This window comes from Pecten maximus, chromosome 5, assembly GCF_902652985.1.
Source record: "Pecten maximus chromosome 5, xPecMax1.1, whole genome shotgun sequence".
NCBI classification, from domain to species: Eukaryota; Metazoa; Mollusca; class Bivalvia; order Pectinida; family Pectinidae; genus Pecten; species Pecten maximus.
In genome coordinates, this window is record NC_047019.1 from 2470954 (window position 1) to 2492155 (window position 21202).

At 37.1% G+C, this 21202-nt stretch overlaps 1 protein-coding gene across 2 annotated transcripts; it reads left to right on the forward strand.

Annotated features, from left to right (window-relative positions):
• Window positions 1–1480: 1480 nt before the first annotated feature.
• LOC117326839 (glutathione S-transferase P-like) lies at window positions 1481–15304 on the forward strand. Of its 2 annotated transcripts, none has more exons than XM_033883609.1 (8): window positions 1481–1579; window positions 3083–3120; window positions 3730–3830; window positions 5496–5583; window positions 12906–13009; window positions 13974–14030; window positions 14434–14475; window positions 14703–15304. In XM_033883609.1, the coding sequence occupies exons 2-8, from the start codon at window positions 3093–3095 to the stop codon at window positions 14889–14891; spliced, it is 609 nt and encodes a 202-aa protein (XP_033739500.1). In that variant the 5' UTR covers window positions 1481–1579; window positions 3083–3092; the 3' UTR covers window positions 14892–15304. The 2 variants fall into 2 exon arrangements, with proteins under 2 accessions (XP_033739500.1, XP_033739501.1); XM_033883610.1 differs by lacking the exon at window positions 1481–1579 and adding an exon at window positions 1633–1787.
• The last annotated feature ends 5898 nt before the right edge of the window (window positions 15305–21202 follow it).

A 21202-nucleotide genomic window follows, 5' to 3' on the forward strand; every position in this document is an offset into this window, starting at 1 on the left:
TGATGAATCTATATAATATTTTACTTTCTGAATTAAGTGTCCTTTATGACTAAAAGCGGGTTTTGTATAGAATATAACGCTTAAGTTTACTGTACGTGTGTATCGTCAGTTACCCGAATCATTTTTCATATTATCAGATACCCGTATCTTAGACTTACAGTTACCGTCATCATAGACTTATAGTTACCGTCATCATAGACTTACAGTAACCGTCATCGTAGACTTACAGTAACCGTCATCATAGACTTACAGTTACCGTCATCATAGACTTACAGTTACCGTCATCATAGACCCTACAGTTACCGTCATCATGCCAAAACTTACAATGTCAGCTTAAATACACCAATTATCGGTAACTCATCCTTGCAGATTACTTTTGTATTGAACCAACTATCGATACGCTTACTCAGAATGTCCTATAAAGTTGAAGAACATTGATAATTCACATCAGTTACACACCAGAGACATATATATTCTCTACTACACACCCACAATTTCCTCCCTGCGCCATATTGGATGTGGGTATAAATACAGTTACCCGCATCAGGTTATACCCTGTGATTTAATAGGATTTAATAGGAATAATTATGGATGCTGGCTACTAGCCTCTATACCCATATCAGAAATACATATGAGTAATTTGCCGTTGCCGGTGTCACGGCTTGAATATATACAATATATTGACTATCCTATAATAAAGCACGCATTAAATTAAATTAAAATGAAATGTTCATATGTTTAGTGTTCATCAAGTCTTATTTTAAATTGCAGTACATCTTCAGAGTTAATAACATGTTGTGGAAGGTTGTTCCAAATATCCACTACGCGAAAACTAAAAAAGTTCTTCCTAATATCAGTTTTACAGCTTTTGAAAAGTTTATAAGAATGACTTCTTGTCCTTCTGGTTTCCTCCATCTTTAGTATTCCCCCAGTTACTCTATTATCATTAATATGTTTAACGAGTTTAAAAGTGTTTATTAATTAGGTCCCCTCGTGTTCGGCGATGTTTCAGAGTTGGAAGCTTTAAAGTCTATTCAAGCGCTCCATATACGTTAAGTTTTTAAATCCTGGTATGAGTTTGGAAGCTCTTCTTTGCATTCTTCACTAGGTCGATATCCTTAATCTTATATGGATTCCACACGCAAGATGCATATTCTACATGAGGCCGTACAAGTGATTTAATGAAATGCCGAGGCTCGGTTATAGATGTGAAAATGTGTAGTCCATAGATTGACTTTTATAATTATATCTATTTAAGATTAGTAAAACTTTTTATTATCCATTGCATCAACTCGAAATTCTGAATATTTCTGTTTAGGCCTATGAAATGATGAAATGTATATATATGTAATCACCCCTCCCCCCCTCCCACGTGTAACCCCCCTCCGTTAAAATGCCAAGAACAATTAAAACTAAGAACTGCATCATTAGATAGGACTAGTCTAGCACTGCAAAGCATATAATGGGAAGAAAAAAATCGGGATATGGCTTCATTATCACCGGAAGTTACATCTACAGGCGTGCACCCGCACACGAGAAGAGAATATTCTATCCTTTTGACTATAGACCTACTATAAAGGTAAGGTTTATCAAAGTACACGTTTTCATGACAGGTGCAGTGTTCTTAAAATGTGCATGACAAAGCATACACAGGCAACAGACAGTAGGCCTAACCGGTTCAAGTGTGCTGCGTAACTTTTCGTCAACAGAGCTAACGTTAGCCTAGATCGTCTACGATTTTGACCTAGTTTTAGGTCAAGTGGACGAGCGAGTGAGAGCTACCTGTGGTGAGAGCGACATTTGTGTGGTCTAGTGATATATTTAAACTGAAAGTGACATCATTTAGCTACGAAATAGGACTTGGATAACTAAATGATATCACTTAATTGATAATGACATTTCATTAGATTTGTGTAACGTGCAATTCAGGGGAGACAATCCAAATTGAATTGTGAAATATTGAAATGAAATTGATTTACCGAAAAACACATCAAAACACTTCCAACTCATCCCTTTGTTATAATATAGATGAGAATAGAATTATGAAATACATCCGTTTTCAGAAGTAGATATTTGATTTTTATTATTTCCTTGATTTATTCTTTTTTTGCAATCGTACCGGTTAACCACGTAGGGGTGGGGTGATTTCGGGTATCCCGAGCCGAGTCCGAGCTTTGATTATTTTCGATTTTCTCTTTAACGGGTAAATGTAGGTTAAAGTCTTTTTTTTTCTCTAAAATCTTTCTTGTTGCTATTTTGCAATTATTATATTGTTAGGCGACCATGGACAAGACATATATATTAATTTTATAAAGATATTTGCATATAAATGCAGTCAAAATTGTTTATAAATATTACAAAGACATTTTCTGTTATTTATATTTTCTTAAATCATAAATCTGCACCTGAGGGTCGAGACACAATAGGGAAACATAAAAATTACTTTAAAATAGGAATGAAAAGATTGGGTCTAGCATCCTTGGGTAAGTGAAACCAATTTTGTTTAAACGGTTGGTCTGGACAGTTAACCCACCATCCCCCACCCCTACCACCCAGGGGCATGAGAGGCGGAGCCATATAGGGGAAGTAAAATATAAAGCAAAATCCTTCTGAAGAAAAGAAGGGTACTAGCTGTTTCCCAATATTTACTGCCTTGTCGGCCAGGTGAGCGACACAGATCTTTGGCCAGGCCGCTTGCATCTTCGCTAACCAAGGGTTACTCTTAAGCTAAGCTCCATGAGCTTAGAGTAGAGTAACCCTTGGTTAGCGAAGATGGGCCGCTTGTTAATGGCAATGGTACTAATTAATTATTTGATTGTAAATTACCTAGTTATATGGCCCTTTGTACTTGTGAGCACGATAACTTGAGTAAATTGGAGTGTATTTTTTATGAAATTTGGAATGCTGTGTGCTTTAATTAAATTAATAACGATAATTTAGGATGATCTGGTTGAAATAGTGGATCATGAATTGTTTGGCCAGTAGCATGCTGGGATGAAGTTAATTCAAATAAATGGTCTTGGCCTACTTCCAAGTTATCTTACATTTTAGCTGTTTAAACATGTTTTTATTTTCTTTACAGATTTGATAAGATGGAGTTTATTTACTTTGCAGTGAAAGGTGTGTTACCCAAAATCTAATGTTTGTATGGTTTACTTTATGCAAAAATTATCAAAATGAGTCATTCTATTTAAATAAAAACAATCTGAAAATAAGGTAAAAATTCAACATCGTTTTAGGTAAGACCTATACTATACCTCTTTTCGGAAATTCCATTAACCTTTGATTACAACTTTTTTAAAATTAAAGCCATCCTCATGGAAGGACTGTTAAAGTCAAGAAAACCTAATTCTCTGAAACTTCTGTAAAAAGAAATGAACACATTTCCCCATCTATCTACCATTGTTTTCTGCCATTTTAATGGCATCACATGCTTTTATTTTTGGGTCCAACTGTAAAAATTGTATCATTGTTAATTACCTGTGTTTGTATTGTTATTTACCTGTGTCTGTATTATTATTTACCTGTGTCTGTATTGTTATTTACCTGTGTTTGTATTGTTATTTACCTGTGTTTGTATTGTTATTTATCTGTGTCTGTATTGTTATTTACCTGTGTCTGTATTGTTATTTACCTGTGTTTGTATTGTTATTTACCTGTGTCTGTATTGTTATTTACCTGTGTATGTATTGTTATTTACCTGTGTCTGTTACTTTCTGATTAATATAGGCAGAGGTGAGACAATTAGGCTGATCATGGCTGATAATAATGTTAGCTTTACTGAAACAAACTGTGGGAGTAATTGGACAGCTGAATGGAAACCAAAAATGGTAAGCTGTAAGCTAGATATGGATAGAGGTTTTCCTGTCTGGGGTATGTATTAGGTCATCTGACCTGAAGGGTCAGGATGACCTATAGTCATCCTGCTTCGTGTCTGCTGTTGTCCGCCGTCCGCCATGCATAAACTTTTCACAATACAAACTTCTTCACAAGTTCTAACAGTAGGATTGAGCTGAAACTTGCCTGAAATGATCTTTAGATGGTCCCGACCAAATGTAATGATTTTTTGGGTCGGTCAGAAATCCAAGATGGCCATCATGGCAGCCATCTTGGAAAACACATATTAAACTTCTTCTGCTGTTCCACTGATGCTATTGAGCTGGAAATTGGTGAAGGAGAGTCAACCTTCAATAATGTGTTGTTATTTTTCGGCCTCGTAAAAACTTTGACATTGCAGCCATGTTGGCCATTTTGTAATATGATTGATTTGCACAACCATGGTTTTCCTGAACAAAATATTTCAAACTTCTTCTCAAGTTCCACCAGTAGGATTCAGCTCTAACTTACCTGAAATGATTCTGAGATGGTCTTGGTCAAGTGTTGTTATCTTTTGGGTTGGTCCGAAATCCAAGGTGGCCACAATCATATATCCTACACACCTTTTCTATTTTTTATATATTTTGAAATGTGTGAAGTTTGAGATGTAGAAATATAGAAAAAATTATGGGTGGTCGGTTGGCACATTGGTAACACACTTGTATTTCAACTATATAGCTATAGGTGGCCATGGTTTGATTATCTTATCAGACATGAAAAGGTTAGGGGTTAACTGCTCGACCTCATGAACTTTTAGAGTTCTTTGATTTCCTCCCACATTAAGCCCCTCACATGCTTCCGTCGAATTTAACAATAGTGATTTATATAAGTTAGTATAGCTAATTGCTTCTTAATTGTTGTGAAATAAGTAAAGTTTGCATTCAGTTTTAAACATGAATATCATACGAATGACAAACATTTATATTTACTAACACATGACTTCACCAAGGCTAACATTTACTAACACATGACTTCACCAAGGCTAATATTTACTAACACATGACTTCACTAAGGCTAATATTTACTAACACATGACTTCACCAAGACTAATATTTACTAACACATGACTTCACCAAGGCTAATATTTACTAACACATGACTTCACCAAGGCTAACATTTAATAACATGACTTCACCAAGGCTAATATTTACTAACACATGACTTCACTAAGGCTAATATTTACTAACACATGACTTCACCAAGGCTAACATTTACTAACACATGACTTCACCAAGGCTAATATTTACTAACACATGACTTCACCAAGGCTAATATTTACTAACACATGACTTCACCAAGGCTAACATTTACTAACACATGACTTCACCAAGGCTAACATTTACTAACACATGACTTCACCAAGGCTAATATTTACTAACACATGACTTCACCAAGGCTAATATTTACTAACACATGACTTCACCAAGGCTAATATTTACTAACACACGACTTCACCAAGGCTAACATTTACTAACACATGACTTCACCAAGGCTAACATTTACTAACACATGACTTCACCAAGGCTAACATTTACTAACACATGACTTCAGAAAGGCTCTCATCTCTTTTCCCTTTATTTGGTTCCCAGTGCTGATGTGTTTTCTTTTATTTGAATCAGGCTTTTGGACAGGCACCCTGTCTGAAGGACGGCGACTTGACACTCGTCCAATCGAACACAATCATCCGACACCTGGCTAGAAAATTAGGTAAGTATTTACTTACTTGGCTGGAATTCTCAATACTCCAGGGGTTTTGTGTTATTGAGTCACGACTGTACTCCATCCTCAGTACTCCAGGGATTTAGTTTTATTGGGTCACCACTGTACTCCATCCTCAATACTCCAGGGGTTTAGTGTTATTGAGTCACGACTGTACTCCATCCTCAATACTCCAGGGATTTAGTGTTATTGGGTCACGACTGTACCCCATCCTCAATACTCCAGGGGTTTAGTTTTATTAGCCCACCATCATCAGATGGTGGGCTATTCAAATCGCCCTGCGTCCGTGGTCCGTCGTCCGTCCGTCCCTCCGTCCGTCCGTCCGTCCGTCCCTCCGTCCGTCCCTCCGTCCGTAAACAATTCTTGTTATCGCTATTTCTGAGAAAGTACTGAAGGGATCTTTCTCAAATTTCATATGTAGGTTCCCCTTGGTGCCTAGTTATGCATATTGCATTTTGAGACCAATCGGAAAACAACACGGCCGACAGGCAGCCATCTTGGATTTTGACAATTGAAGTTTGTTATCGCTATTTCTGAGAAAGTACTGAAGGGATCTTTCTCAAATTTCATATGTAGGTTTCCCTTGGTGCTTTGTTATGCATATTGCGTTTTGAGACCAATCGGAAAACAACATGGCCGACAGGCAGCCATCTTGGATTTTGACGATTGAAGTTTGTTATCGCTATTTCTGAGAAAGTACTAAAGGGATCTTTCTCAAATTTCATATGAAGGTTCCCCTTGGTGCCTAGTTATGCATATTGCGTTTTGAGACCAATCGGATAACAACATGGCGGACAGGCAGCCATCTTGGATTTTGACAATTGAAGTTTGTTATCGCTATTTCTGAGAAAGTACTGAAGGGATCTTTCTCAAATTTCATATGTAGGTTCCCCTTGGTGCCTAGTTATGCATATTGCGATTTGAGACCAATCGGAAAACAACATGGCCGACAGGCAGCCATCTTGGATTTTGACAATTGAAGTTTGTTATCACTATTTCTGAGAAAGTACTGAATGGATCTTTCTGAAATTTTTATATGTAGGTTTCCCTTAGTGCCTAGTTATGCATATTGCGTTTTGAGACCAATCCGAAAACAACATGGCCGACAGGCAGCCATCTTGGATTTTGACAATTGAAGTTTGTTATCGCTATTTCTGAGAAAGTACTGAAGGAATCTTTCTCAAATTTCATATGTAGGTTCCCCTTGGTGCCTAGTTATGCATAATGCGATTTGAGACCAATCGGAAAACAACATGCCCGACAGGCAGCCATCTTGGATTTTGACAATTGAAGTTTGTTATCACTATTTCTGAGAAAGTACTGAAGGGATCTTTCTGAAATTTCATATGTAAGTTTCCCTTGGTGCCTAGTTATGCATATTGCGTTTTGAGACCAATCTGAAAACAACATGGCCGACAGGCAGCCATCTTGGATTTTGACAATTGAAGTTTGTTATCACTATTTCTGGGAAAGTATTTAAGGGATCTTTCTCAAATTTCATATGTAAGTTTCCCTTGGTGCCTAGTTATGCATATTGCATTTTGAGACCAATCTGAAAATAACATGGCCGACAGGCAGCCATCTTGGATTTTGACAATTGAAGTTTGTTATCGCTATTTCTGAGAAAGTACTGAAGGGATCTTTCTCAAATTTCTTATGGAGGTTCCCCTTGGTGCCTCTTTATGCTTATTGCATTTTGAGACCAATCTGAAAATAACATGGCCGACAGGCAGCCATCTTGGATTTTGACAATTGAAGTTTGTTATCGCTATTTCTGAGAAAGTACTGAAGAGATCTTTCTCAAATTTCATATGGAGGTTCCCCTTGGTGCCTCTTTATGCTTATTGCATTTTGAGATCAATTGGAAAACAATAAGGCCGACAGACCGCCATCTTGGATTTTGACAATTGAAGTTTGTTATCTCTATTTCTCAAAGTACTGAGTGGATCTTTCTCAAATTTCATAAGTAGGTTCCCCTTGGTCCCTTGTATTGCATTTTTGGACCAGTCTGTCCTGAAAACAACCTGGCAAACAAACAGCCATTATCGTTAAATCTCAAATTTCTTATATAGCTAGGATTCCCTTGTTTGAAAAGTACTGGAGGGATGTCTCAATTTGCACAGATTAGTAAAATGAAGGGAAAAGTAGAGAAAAGATCAATCTGACATGGAACTTATGAAGATCATTCAATGGTGGGCGCCAAGATCCCTCTGGGATCTCTTGTTGAGTCACGAATGTACTCCATCCTCAGTACTCCAGGGGTTTAGTTTTATTGAGTCACGACTGTACTCCATCCTCAATACTCCAGGGGTTCAGTTTTATTGAGTTACGACTGTACTCCATCCTCAATACTCCAGGGGTTTAGTTTTATTGAGTCATGACTGTACTCCATCCTCAGTACTCCAGGGATTTAGTTTTATTGAGTCATTACTGTACTCCATCTCAGTACTCCAGGGATTTAGTTTTATTGGGTCACGACTGTACTCCATCCTCAATACTCCAGAGGTTTAGTGTTATTGGGTCACGACTGTACTCCGTCCTCAATACTCCAGGGGTTTAGTGTTATTGGGTCACGACTGTACTCTGTCCTCAATACTCCAGGGGTTTAGTTTTATTGGGTCACGACTGTACTCCATCCTCAGTACTCCAGGGGTTTAGTTTTATTGAGTCACAACTGTACTCCATTCTCAATACTCCAGGGGTTTAGTTTTATTGAGTCACCACTGTACTCCATCCTCCAGGGGTTTAGTTTATTGGGTCACGACTGTACTCCAACTTCAGTACTCCAGGGATTTAGTGTTATTGGGTCACGACTGTACTCCATCCTCAATACTCCAGGGGTTTAGTGTTATTGGGTCACGACAGTACTCCATCCTCAATACTCCAGGGGTTTAGTTTTATTGAGTCACGACTGTACTCCATCCTCAATACTCCAGGGGTTCAGTTTTATTGAGTTACGACTGTACTCCATCCTCAATACTCCAGGGGTTTAGTGTTATTGGGTCACGACAGTACTCCATCCTCAATACTCCAGGGGTTTAATGTTATTAGGTCACGACTGTACTCCATCCTCAATACTCCAGGGGTTTAGTGTTATTGAGTCACCACTGTACTCCATCCTCAATACTCCAGGGGTTTAGTTTTATTGAGTCACCACTGTACTCCATCCTCAATACTCCAGGGGTTTAGTTTTATTGAGTCACGACTGTACTCCATCCTCAGTACTCCAGGGATTTAGTTTTATTGAGTCACGACTGTACTCCATCCTCAATACTCTAGGGGTTTAGTTTTATTGAGTCACCACTGTACTCCATCCTCAATACTCCAGGGGTTTAGTGTTATTGAGTCACCACTGTACTCCATCCTCAATACTCCAGGGATTTAGTGTTATTGAGTCACGACTGTACTCCATCCTCAATACTCCAGGGATTTAGTGTTATTGAGTCACCACTGTACTCCATCCTCAATACTCCAGGGATTTAGTGTTATTGAGTCACGACTGTACTCCATCCTCAATACTCCAGGGGTTTAGTGTTATTGAGTCACCACTGTACTCCATCCTCAATACTCCAGGGGTTTAGTGTTATTGGGTCACGACGTTACTCCATCCTCAGTACTCCAGGGATTTAGTTTTATTGGGTCATGACTGTACTCCATCCTCAATACTCCAGGGGTTTAGTGTTATTGAGTCACGACTGTACTCCATCCTCAATACTCCAGGGATTTAGTTTTATTGGGTCACGACTGTACTCCATCCTCAGTACTCCAGGGGTTTAGTGTTATTGGGTCACGACTGAACTCCATCCTCAATACTCAAGGGGTTTAGTTTTATTGAGTCACGACTGTACTCCATCCTCAATACTCCAGGGGTTTAGTTTCATTGGGTCACGACTGTACTCCATCCTCAGTACTCCAGGGGTTTAGTGTTATTGGGTCACGACTGTACTCTATCCTCAATACTCCAGGGGTTTAGTTTTATTGGGTCACGACTGTACTCCATCCTCAGTACTCCAGGGGTTTAGTTTTATTGAGTCACCACTGTACTCCATCCTCCAGGGGTTTAGTTTATTGGGTCACGACTGTACTCCATCCTCAATACTCCAGGGGTTTAGTTTTATTGAGTCACGACTGTACTCCATCCTCAGTACTCCAGGGATTTAGTTTTATTGAGTCACGACTGTACTCCATCCTCAATACTCTAGGGGTTTAGTTTTATTGAGTCACCACTGTACTCCATCCTCAATACTCCAGGGGTTTAGTGTTATTGAGTCACCACTGTACTCCATCCTCAATACTCCAGGGATTTAGTGTTATTGAGTCACGACTGTACTCCATCCTCAATACTCCAGGGATTTAGTGTTATTGAGTCACCACTGTACTCCATCCTCAATACTCCAGGGATTTAGTGTTATTGGGTCATGACTGTACTCCATCCTCAATACTCCAGGGGTTTAGTGTTATTGAGTCACGACTGTACTCCATCCTCAATACTCCAGGGGTTTAGTGTTATTGGGTCACGACTGTACTCCATCCTCAATACTCCAGGGGTTTAGTTTTATTGGGTCACGACTGTACTCCATCCTCAATACTCCAGGGGTTTAGTGTTATTGAGTTACGACTGTACTCCATCCTCAATACTCCAGGGGTTTAGTGTTATTGGGTCACGACTGTACTCATTCTCAGTACTCCAGGGGTTTAGTTTTATTGAGTCACGACTGTACTCCATCCTCAATATTCCAGGGGTTTAGTGTTATTGGGTCACGACTGTACTCCATCCTCAATATTCCAGGGGTTTAGTGTTATTGAGTCACGACTGTACTCCATCCTCAGTACTCCAGGGGTTTAGTTTTATTGGGTCACGACTGTACTCCATCCTCAGTACTCCAGGGGTTTAGTGTTATTGAGTCACGACTGTACTCCATCCTCAGTACTCCAGGGGTTTAGTGTTATTGGGTCACGACTGTACTCCATCCTCAATACTCCAGGGGTTTAGTGTTATTGAGTTACGACTGTACTCCATCCTCAATACTCCAGGGGTTTAGTGTTATTGGGTCACGACTGTACTCCATCCTCAGTACTCCAGGGGTTTAGTTTTATTGGGTCACGACTGTACTCCATCCTCAATACTCCAGGGGTTTAGTGTTATTGAGTCACGACTGTACTCCATTCTCAATACTCAAGGGGTTTAGTGTTATTGAGTCACGACTGTACTCCATCCTCAGTACTCCAGGGGATAGTTTTATTGGGTCACATGACCTATACTAATTGCCTTTTGTTGGTTGTCTGTCCATATTTTTGTAGTTCTTCAAAACCACTGATCCAAATTCAATGAAATTTGGCAGGAAGCTCCCCTGGCCAAAGGTCAACCAACATTGTGAAGTATATGGTCCCCAACCCCCAGGGGCATGTGGGGCAGGGCCAAAAAGGGTCAAATTGACTAAAATTTTGAAAATCTTCTCATCTCCCAGAGATGGTAGAATCAAATACTTCACAGGTAAAAAGGTCATAAAGTACTTTACCAAAATTGTGAATTATATGACCCTGGGGTCTCAAGTTTCCCCTGGGAGAGGGGGTAATTTTTGATATACCGTAGTTTGTATAGTGAAAACACATTTTTGAGCTTTATTTGTTCCAATTGCCATTGAAAATAATACAAACTGGGTAAGACTTATCAGTATGGTATGTCTGTTACACAGTATTGACACTAACTGACCCACAGGGGCTTAAGGGGTGGGGCCAAAAAGGGTACAATTAACGAAAATATTTCAAAACTCAGGTGACCGTTTTTTTCATGCATGAGAGTATACATTGTATAACGTTAATTTATGATTTGATGGGTTGTCATTAATACATGTATATGATTTGATGGGGTGACATTAATATATGATTTGTTGGGGTGTCAGTAATACCGTATATGATTTGATGGGGTGTCATTAATATATGATTTGATGGGGTGACATTGTTATATGATTTGATGGGGCAACATTAATATATGATTTGATGGGGCGACATTAATATATGATTTGATGGGGGGACATTAATATATGATTTGATGGGGCGACATTAATATATGATTTGATGGGGCGACATTAATTTGTTATATGATTTGATAGGGTGACATTAATATATGATTTGATGGGGTGACATTAATATATGATTTGATGGGGCGACATTAATATATGATTTGATGGGGTGACATTGATATATGATTTGATGACCCTCCTAAACTAAATGGCCAATTTCAATGAAACTTCACACAAATATAGAGGACCATGTGACATGTGTAGATATGCATGCCACTTTTTATTTTTTTCAAAATTAAGGTTGCTATGGCAACTGGTCACTATATTACTGGGTTATCTTAGTTAGCCTCTAATTAATAGTTCCAATTCACCATTGACTCATGCAGATTGCGGGGGTATTAGTCAGCCATCCTGGCGACAGTTCTAGTTTGATGGGGTGACAATATATAATTTGATGGGGTGACATTAATATATTTTTTGATGGGGTGACATTAAAATATGATTTGATGGGGTGACATTAAAATATGATTTGATGGGGCGACAATATATGATTTGATGGGGTGACATTAATATATGATTTGATGGGGCGACATTAATATATGATTTGATGGGGCGACATTGATATATGATTTGATGGGGCGACATTGATATATGATTTGATGGGGCGACATTGATATATGATTTGATGGGGCGACATTGTTATATGATTTGATGGGGCGACATTGATATATGATTTGATGGGGCGACATTGATATATGATTTGATGGGGCGACATTAATATATGATTTGATGGGGCGACATTAATATATTATTTGATGGGGCGACATTAATATATGATTTGATGGGGCGACATTAATATATGATTTGATGGGGCGACATTAATATATGATTTGATGGGGTGAAATTAATATATGATTTGATGGGGCGACATTAATATATAATTTGATGGGGCGACATTAATATATGATTTGATGGGGTGACATTAATATATAATTTGATGGGGCGACATTAATATATGATTTGATGGGGTGACATTAATATATGATTTGATGGGGCGACATTAATATATGATTTGATGGGGTGACATTGTTATATTATTTGATGGGGCGACAGTAATATATGATTTGATGGGGTGACATTAATATATGATTTGATGGGGTGACATGCATTGATATATAATTTGTTGGGGTGTATATTGTTCTCCTTCCTCTTGTTGGAGAATGTTGATGTGTTTTAGTTTTAGAAAAATAACAAAAATAAGCCTATTGGATGAATTTTGTTTTCCAGATTTGTATGGAGCTGATGAATCGGAGGCTTGTCGTGCTGACATTGTAAACGACAGTGTGGAGGATCTACGTAGTGGCTACGTAAACCTTATCTACAAGAATTACGTAAGTACCACAATTTCATAGTTATTGTGAAAACTTTTTAATGAATGATTGCTGATACCGTTTTTTTCAGTTTCACAGTCCTCAATTATAAATCCCCTACGAGTGAAACCAAAGGGGAACTATAGTCGGTGTACGCAACACAAATGTATGTCAGCACTCTAATGGCTTCATTTCCTGGGGGATTCTAATCAAGCTTCACACAATTACAAGGGACTGTATACATCTAGACCAAGTTCAAGTTTCAAGGTTGTTGGTCAAGGTCACCATTTCTTTTTTTAGGAAATATTTTGTCAGCATTCTAGAAACTTCATTCTGGAGAAATTTTTATTGAACTTTATACAAAATTTTACAAGGAACGGTAACTTTTAGGACAAGGTCGAGGGTCGGGGGTGTTGGGTCAGGTCACTGTTACTATTTTTAGAAAATCATGGTCGGTGTTCTGGTAGCTTCATTCCAGAAGGGATTTATGTCAATATTAAGACCCTTGTAAGTAAAGCACCACAATATCTTGAACAAGTTGAAGTTTTAGGGTTGTAAGTTGTTGGTCACCATTGCTATTATAGAAAGCCTGAGTTTCATTTTATGCAATTCCTCTGTTGTAATACTATAGTATTAACAAGTTAGGGTATTATTACATTACAATCAGCTGAAAGTTAATTGTATACTTTTCATTTCCCCAAATTAATACCAAAGGGCAATATTTTCATAAATCATTACAGTATAACAACTACTGGGGGCCAGAAGGGGACATGTATTTCTTTAGTAATACTCGATCAGTATGCTTTTTATAGCATTTTGATATATATATTCACAAATAAATTTTCAAAGAGCCATTGGCATTTTCTATACAGTATATGCATGTAATAAATCTCTCTTAATAATGAATTTGTAAAAAAGGATTGAACTATTTAAATTTTAATCAAATTCATCTTAACATGATTTCATGTTTTATTCCTAATTCCAGGAGGCTGGCAAAGAGGACTATATTAAAGCTCTTCCTGCAAAATTAGAGTACTTTGAGGTAAAGAAGTCTGATATTGGGTATTATAATTAGGGTACTTTGAGGTAAAGTAGTCCGACATTGGATGTTATAATTAGATCTAGGGTACTTCGAGGTTTCCATTTCATATCAACTTTATATGACATCAAAGCAGCCTCAATGATTAATATTTGAAAGTTTTCATGTTCTTATTGTACAGAACAGAGTGTAAATTAAATCAATTTACCGGTAGCAAAAAAATGTGTCTTCTTTCCCAATTTTGCCAGGTTTGATAATAAAATGAACTATCAAACAGTCAAAATGTTATCATTTTCTCGGAAAGTTTTTGTGCTCTATTTGTACATAGCAATATATAGGAAATAAATCATTTCAGACGAAAAAGGTTTCTCTATTCCTTAAACCACCAAAAATCATTATCTTTCAGAATTTCATCAAAGACAAATCACCTTACATACTTGGGGATAAGGTAAGTAAATGATAAATAGCTTCTGGGGATTTATTTACCAGACTTTACCAGGCTATCAAGCACAAATTTCAGACTTTTCAATACTCCTTTTAAAAAGAATCCTTTCTACTTTCAAAGCAGCAAACTTTGTGATCTGTACTACACGACAGAAAATTTGAAAGTGTTTCCGACAGCATCTCAAGTTTGACACAATGATTTCACTTAAAGTTCTTGTATATATATTCCAGATATGTTTTGCGGACTACAGCCTGTTTGACGTTCTGGACGTCCACTTGATTTTGGCACCATCATGTCTCGATACTTTTCCCACTCTCAAGACATTTTATGCAGCAGTAGGGTCGCGTCCCAAGGTCAAAGCACATAGGGAGTCTGATGCATTCAAGTCAATGCCAGTTAACGGCAATGGAAAACAATAGACATTCTTGCGTCAATGGACAATCAAATGTCTTACTTCAGATTAAGTAATTTCATAACCAGTGTTGATGGTTGTAGTATGGTGGACATTAAATGACCTGTATATATATACCTATGTAAGGGTCCACCTGTGTTAAATCAGGAAATACTTATTGACTAACAGCTGCTATAGGGCATATTGTATGTTATCAGTCTTTATATTGAAATTGTATATGATATTAATACAGATGGACAGTTTCTATGATGATCAATATCATTTGTACGATGATTGTCTTACAGATTTAACGTACATTATTCAGTATTTTCTTGGCAAGATTTTAGATTCACATGAATGTTCTGTGTTATCTTGCCTGTATATACCAAGGTCTGAATTTAGGCCTTTAGACTGATTGTCTGAAAATAAAAATAAAATAAAAAATGAAAATTTTGTATTTTCTATGCGAGGACAACGACCTACATTTCACACTCCCCGTCCCCTAATTTTACACTTTTGTCTTAGAAAATATTCCCTTGATTTTACATATAATTAATTCCAATTCAATGTGTACACCTATTAAAGTTGAGCCCACAAGTAGTTCATCAACTGGTTGTGTGACTCTTGCCTGTGTTTTGCTTTGTTCCTGCATTCTCTATAGAAAATGTACATGATTAAGCCAGTATTCCTTTTTTTAGCTCACCTGGCCCCTTATAAATAAATTATGCTGTTGTGCAATGTCTTTCATATGTCAACATTTCTTTTAAATCCCTACTTGTCCTGAACATCTGAATGGATTTTGATGAAATTTGGTCTGGAGCATAATTGGGCAAAGGAGATCAAACGTGTAAACAGAGGGTGTGGCTCCCCAGGGACGGGGCCCAATAGGGGAAATTGAGGTAAATCATTAAATTCTCTTACTAGTCCTGAACACCTGAATGGATTTTGATGAAATTTGGTTTAGAGCATAATTAGCCAAATGAGATCTAATGTATATGGTATAATAGAAGGATGTGGCCCTCTTCTTTCGTGGAATTTGGTCAAACTATGCAAAGGTCACATGGAAGTGGGGTCATTTATGTCTTACAGGTATTTTCAAGTTTCATTTTGTTTCAATTTTGCTGTAGTATGACATACCATCATCCATGTACGTAGAGAGTCACAAATTTATCTTCTGGTGTTACTGAAAGAACATATCTGAATATGTACAGTACATGTGTATGATGGAAGAGAGTTGCAATTTGACTTTTTATTCTTCTGTCAAAATTTGACGAGCATGCACTCTTCTCAGCCATAATTGATACAGAACAGTATGTCATGATGATGTCACAAAATAACCATGTTCAGTCCAAGGTTGCCATTCCTTATCATCAGATAGGCTATCCAAATCACTGTACATCTAAGGTCTGTCATCCTTTTGTCGTATGCTGTTCATCTGTCAGAAAACTTTTCTTGTTATTACTATTTATTGAGAAGTACTGAAGGGATCACTTCACATGCATGTTGCCCTTTGGAATTTTGTGCCCATTCAATTTTGAGTCTTAATTGTAAAAACCGGGTGGCCATCTTGGATTTTGACAATTGAAGATATTATCAGAAGAGAAAATTCTCCCTAAGGAGAAATTCTCCAAGAACCAACGTCCTGCAGAGTTCAAAAAGATGCTTTGTTTCATCACTGGGTTCCAGGAAGATCCATAGTAGATACAGAGGCCTCTTAAACAATCCAGGTAAATAACAAAATAAAAAGAAGAGTGCCAACTCCTGAATCCAGGTATCTAAACGTTGTATTGAAAAGGAATGCTGGTTGCCGACATGTTTCGGCCTACTAGGTAGGCCGTCCTCAGGGCACAGCTTACATAGTACAGTGTTACATGATGTACAGGTAGTGGTAAGTGGAGACAATGGAGGTCATGTGATAATAACAAGACATTATGACGTCATCAATAAGTTGCCAAGGAAGTGGTAAAGGAGTAGAGACATAGTTCACTTGTGATTGGTCTAAAATAAAGAAATAGATAGAAGAGCAATAAAAGAGTTTTCTAGTTCTTTGAGCAATTGTATAGATAAATAAAGAGTAGAAAGAAGAGACACATAGACTCTATATGTCTGTCCTTCCTGCGTAAAATTTAGTTTGTCCAGCTATCTTCCTCCTACATTTTTCAACCAATGTCTTTGAAATTAAGTATGCTTGATACTCGTGTTATGAAGAAGTGTTTACCTGAACAGAACTTTATTCAACTATTTTTGCAAAAGTTCTTGACGATTGTTTATTTTAGTGCATGTGTGTTCAAGATCTATAAAGCTGATTTCTATAGTCAGATAATTCTGTAACAATCTAATTCAAGGTGCTGCAGTTATTTGACCTTGAATACACATGTAGTCACATGAATTTTTTTCCCTGTACATAACTTTGTATAAAAACTGATTTTTTCCCCCGCAAAATCTCCTAATTTGACAAAATTTTTCCACCTACTGCTTATGTGTCAGATATAAAACGCATGAAATTTCACTGTGAAATGATTCAATTACATAGATTATCATGACATTGACAATAATCCCCTCTCTTCTTTTCCATTTGCTGTATACGTTGGTATGACACTTACTTAGAAACAAGACGAGTGTTCAGTAATAAGCCCCTTCCCTTACAAATCCCAGTATTTTCTCCTAGGGGGTAGAGGCTTATTGTAGGCAGAGTACAGTAGTGGTTGAATGTCTGTGTGGAGAGTGACAGGTCACTAGTTCTGACCCAGCATGACAGGATATCTTTCATTCATTACTCCTGTAAGATTCTGACAGGATAATGAAAAGAAGGAACACAAATTTCAAGTTTTTGTTATTCAATCATCTATTGAAATCATAATCACAAAAAAAAAACGTGATCTAAATGTAACATCCATACAAAATACACTGTTGACCTCCTTTCTGACTCGGCCATATTTACAATATTCAGTCCTGATTTCCCTAGTCCTCATTTAGAGGTGGAATACCAAGCTCGGCGTCTGTCCAGGAGGATGGGTCAGGGGCCCACCAATGGATCTGGAAATACAGAATTAGTGAAATACATTATCACTATGTTGTTCAGATAAACCCAGCAATCAAACAAACTTTATAAGGATTGACTATGTACCCTTCAGGTATAAACAAAAAAGATTCAACATGAAAAAAAAACATGAAAAAAAAATATGAAAAAAAAACAATCAATAACACTAGTGCTTTCAGGCCTTCCAGGCCATCTTCAGGCGTTTGATATGTATGTATGGGGCAAAGAAGAAATTCTTACAGTGTGGACAATGAGAAATGTCAAATTTTCAAGGCAATCCACCCTTTTATCAAGACACAGAAAATACAAATACAATCACATGATATATAAACAGTACTAGAAAATGCAATAAGATACAGTAAGTGTAGTAGTTTTGGTAGTAGTTGAAATAACAACCATGAACCCTTCGGCTGGTGTGGGCCGAAGGAGGAGGCTAGCGTGACATGTACAGATCTAGAGCCAAGTTCTATGATGAAATGCTATATACATGTATGTGACCAACGGCCAATAAGACATCTGAAAATATCCTGCGCATGCAAATGCCGAAGTGTTAATAGACACTTTGTCCCAAAAGGTTTTATACGGATACAGCGCATAGGAACTGGTGGACGATATTACATAAATACTTGATGCATTATCGTCTATGAAATGGAAATGGATACAATAAATCTATTGGGTATCATGTCTGGAAAGAATCAAATTGACCAACACCCCTCACAGCAAAGTTATATAAAATTTATTAGGACTGTACAAACCAAATATATATTTAAGGATTGTACCTCATTTTGACTGCATATATGGTAGTATGCCCGCAGTTGGCAACGAACATTTCCAATTGTTATAGTGCATTAACGCTCCATAGGATATGTTTGTTGCCAACTGCGGGCACACTACCGTATATGCAGTCAAAATGAGGTACAATCCTAATACATCAAATAAATCAAGAAAATAAAATTTAGGGTGTTTTGCGATTTTCTTAACTACGGCAGATACTGAATGATATTGGTGAATCTATGTAGAGACACCAGTATTGTAAACAGATTTAGTAGTGACGTGGTCAATGTTCTCTAGGAACTGTACGCTTCAGTTATTTGTTGTTAGCTTACCTTGTGGAGAAGTTAAATTTGCACCTTTTTCCACAATATTCAATTTAGTTTTTGACAAAATACTCACTTGACCTTAGCTTTTTGTGCAGAGATCGAGAAAAGGAGAAAACGCTAAAATTGCATTGATCAGTCCTTTCGAAATGCACCGTCTAATCGACATTGAGGTAACATTACAAATGGATGAAGTCATGATTATGTTACCAATTCCCGTGCTTATTAATCCGCTGAGCATTTTTTCACAGTGTATATGCTAATTTATTTGAAGTCCGAGTTTACGAAGCTGAAGAAGGGTGAGAGATGTATATATATACATGTACATTCATATAAGAAAAAGAAATCTGTCCTTGTGAAGGTGAATGTATAAAAAATAACAAAAAAACAAGACTTTGCCGCAAGGCCTTTCTGCTCTCTCAGGTTTCTTCAGGCAGGACATTCCTACTGGTTTACAGACCAATTCTACTATTATGGGGCTGTATTATTCTACCATTAAAATTCCAGTAAACAAATTGTACAAATGTACAACGTAAGATAGAACAGAAGCTGAATATACTAAATTTAACCAGTTTCCATCAAACTTACCCCAAGCTGAGAAGTTCTTGTTCCAAGTGCATAAAACAGATATGTTAAAACGCCAAAACCTACAATTTCTCTCTTCACCATGTCAGCTTCCGACTTGGCACTGCAGAAAAAAGAACAAAGAAATAAAATGTGCATCATTGCACATCAATGAGTGTATGGAACACTGGTTGTAATTAATTATTATTATCAGGTAAGCTTTCATCATTAATTAGGGAATATATTTGAATGGAATAAAGAAAAGTTAATCAATCGGTGATCAATATTGAAATGAAAATGGGCCATGCCATCTGTTATGTTTTTTTGAGTATACTGTGGTCCATTACTAATGTTAACCTGATTGGTTCTAGATCTAGAGAAATGATATATAGAGTACATGTCTGCGTAGAAAAAAAACATTTAAAGAATATTTTGAATGTATTTTTAGTATTGATGAACCTGTTCGAATTATACGAAATTATGCTCCATAAAATAAACGGAGTATAAACTATCCGAGTCAATATCAACAAAAACCTCGGAGAAGAAAAAATCAAGACACAAACACATAAACAACGGCCTAACAATGGCACATTTATATATACTGTATATGAGTAAAATTATAGCATTGTATTTAATTCAATGTTAATTTATCATTAAAAATTTATTTCGTGATAGTTATGACTGCGTTACTGTTTATTAACAGCAATGTGTAGTTTACCACTCGGGATTTATAACTCGAAAGTCATGCAATGACCTATATGTCTGCTTTTAAACTGTGCATGCTTAATTAGTCGTATTATCTATCAAACTTATTTGATACCTGCAAAATTACCCATGGCTAACATGGACACCTATTTATCGTTGACTGAACAATGCTTTTCACATATCACTCAGCATGACTGGACAGCCAATCCTTTCAACTTGACCGCGAGCGAAAACTCGCATCTATAACCTGCCTACCTAGCATGAGGGCTCAGGTTTACAAGTAATACCTTGATCGGCAATAATCAAAAGATTTCCACTCACAATTAAATTATAACAAAATCTGTTGTAGAACAGCATAACTCGTCTTGCAAATGTTTGTCTCTAAATAATCAAAATATATAAATTTGTATTGCTTTGCATATTGGATAAATAAGAATTATATTGTGTACTTGACATAATTAATTTGTGATACTCAACCCTAATTGACATAATTGGGATTCATTAATAGCTGAAAAATATCTGATATCTTCAAAAATGTAAAAAATGTCGAAGTCCAAGACATGTCATAAAGCAGGTTTTTTTCTCCAAAAATACCTTAGTTTGACTCCGGGAGTGAATAGTCAATCCCCACGCGGACCCTAATGTCAATTATCAGTACCCTAGTACAATTATAAAGTGATGTGTTAATGTGTTTCAATACTTGCACCAAAAACTTAAAGTTGGAAAACTGACGCGTACGCCAACATTCATGTCAGGGTGACAACAATAGTTCTCCCTCTTCTTCAAAGAGATATGAGCTAAAATGCTAACTCAACACCGTATTTGACAATGCACAGATGACTTCTTAGCCATACAGCACAGTTCTGATATCACATATTACAGTAAATACATTTAATTGTCAGGACCTAAATTTACAATCAGCAGTCTCGTGCG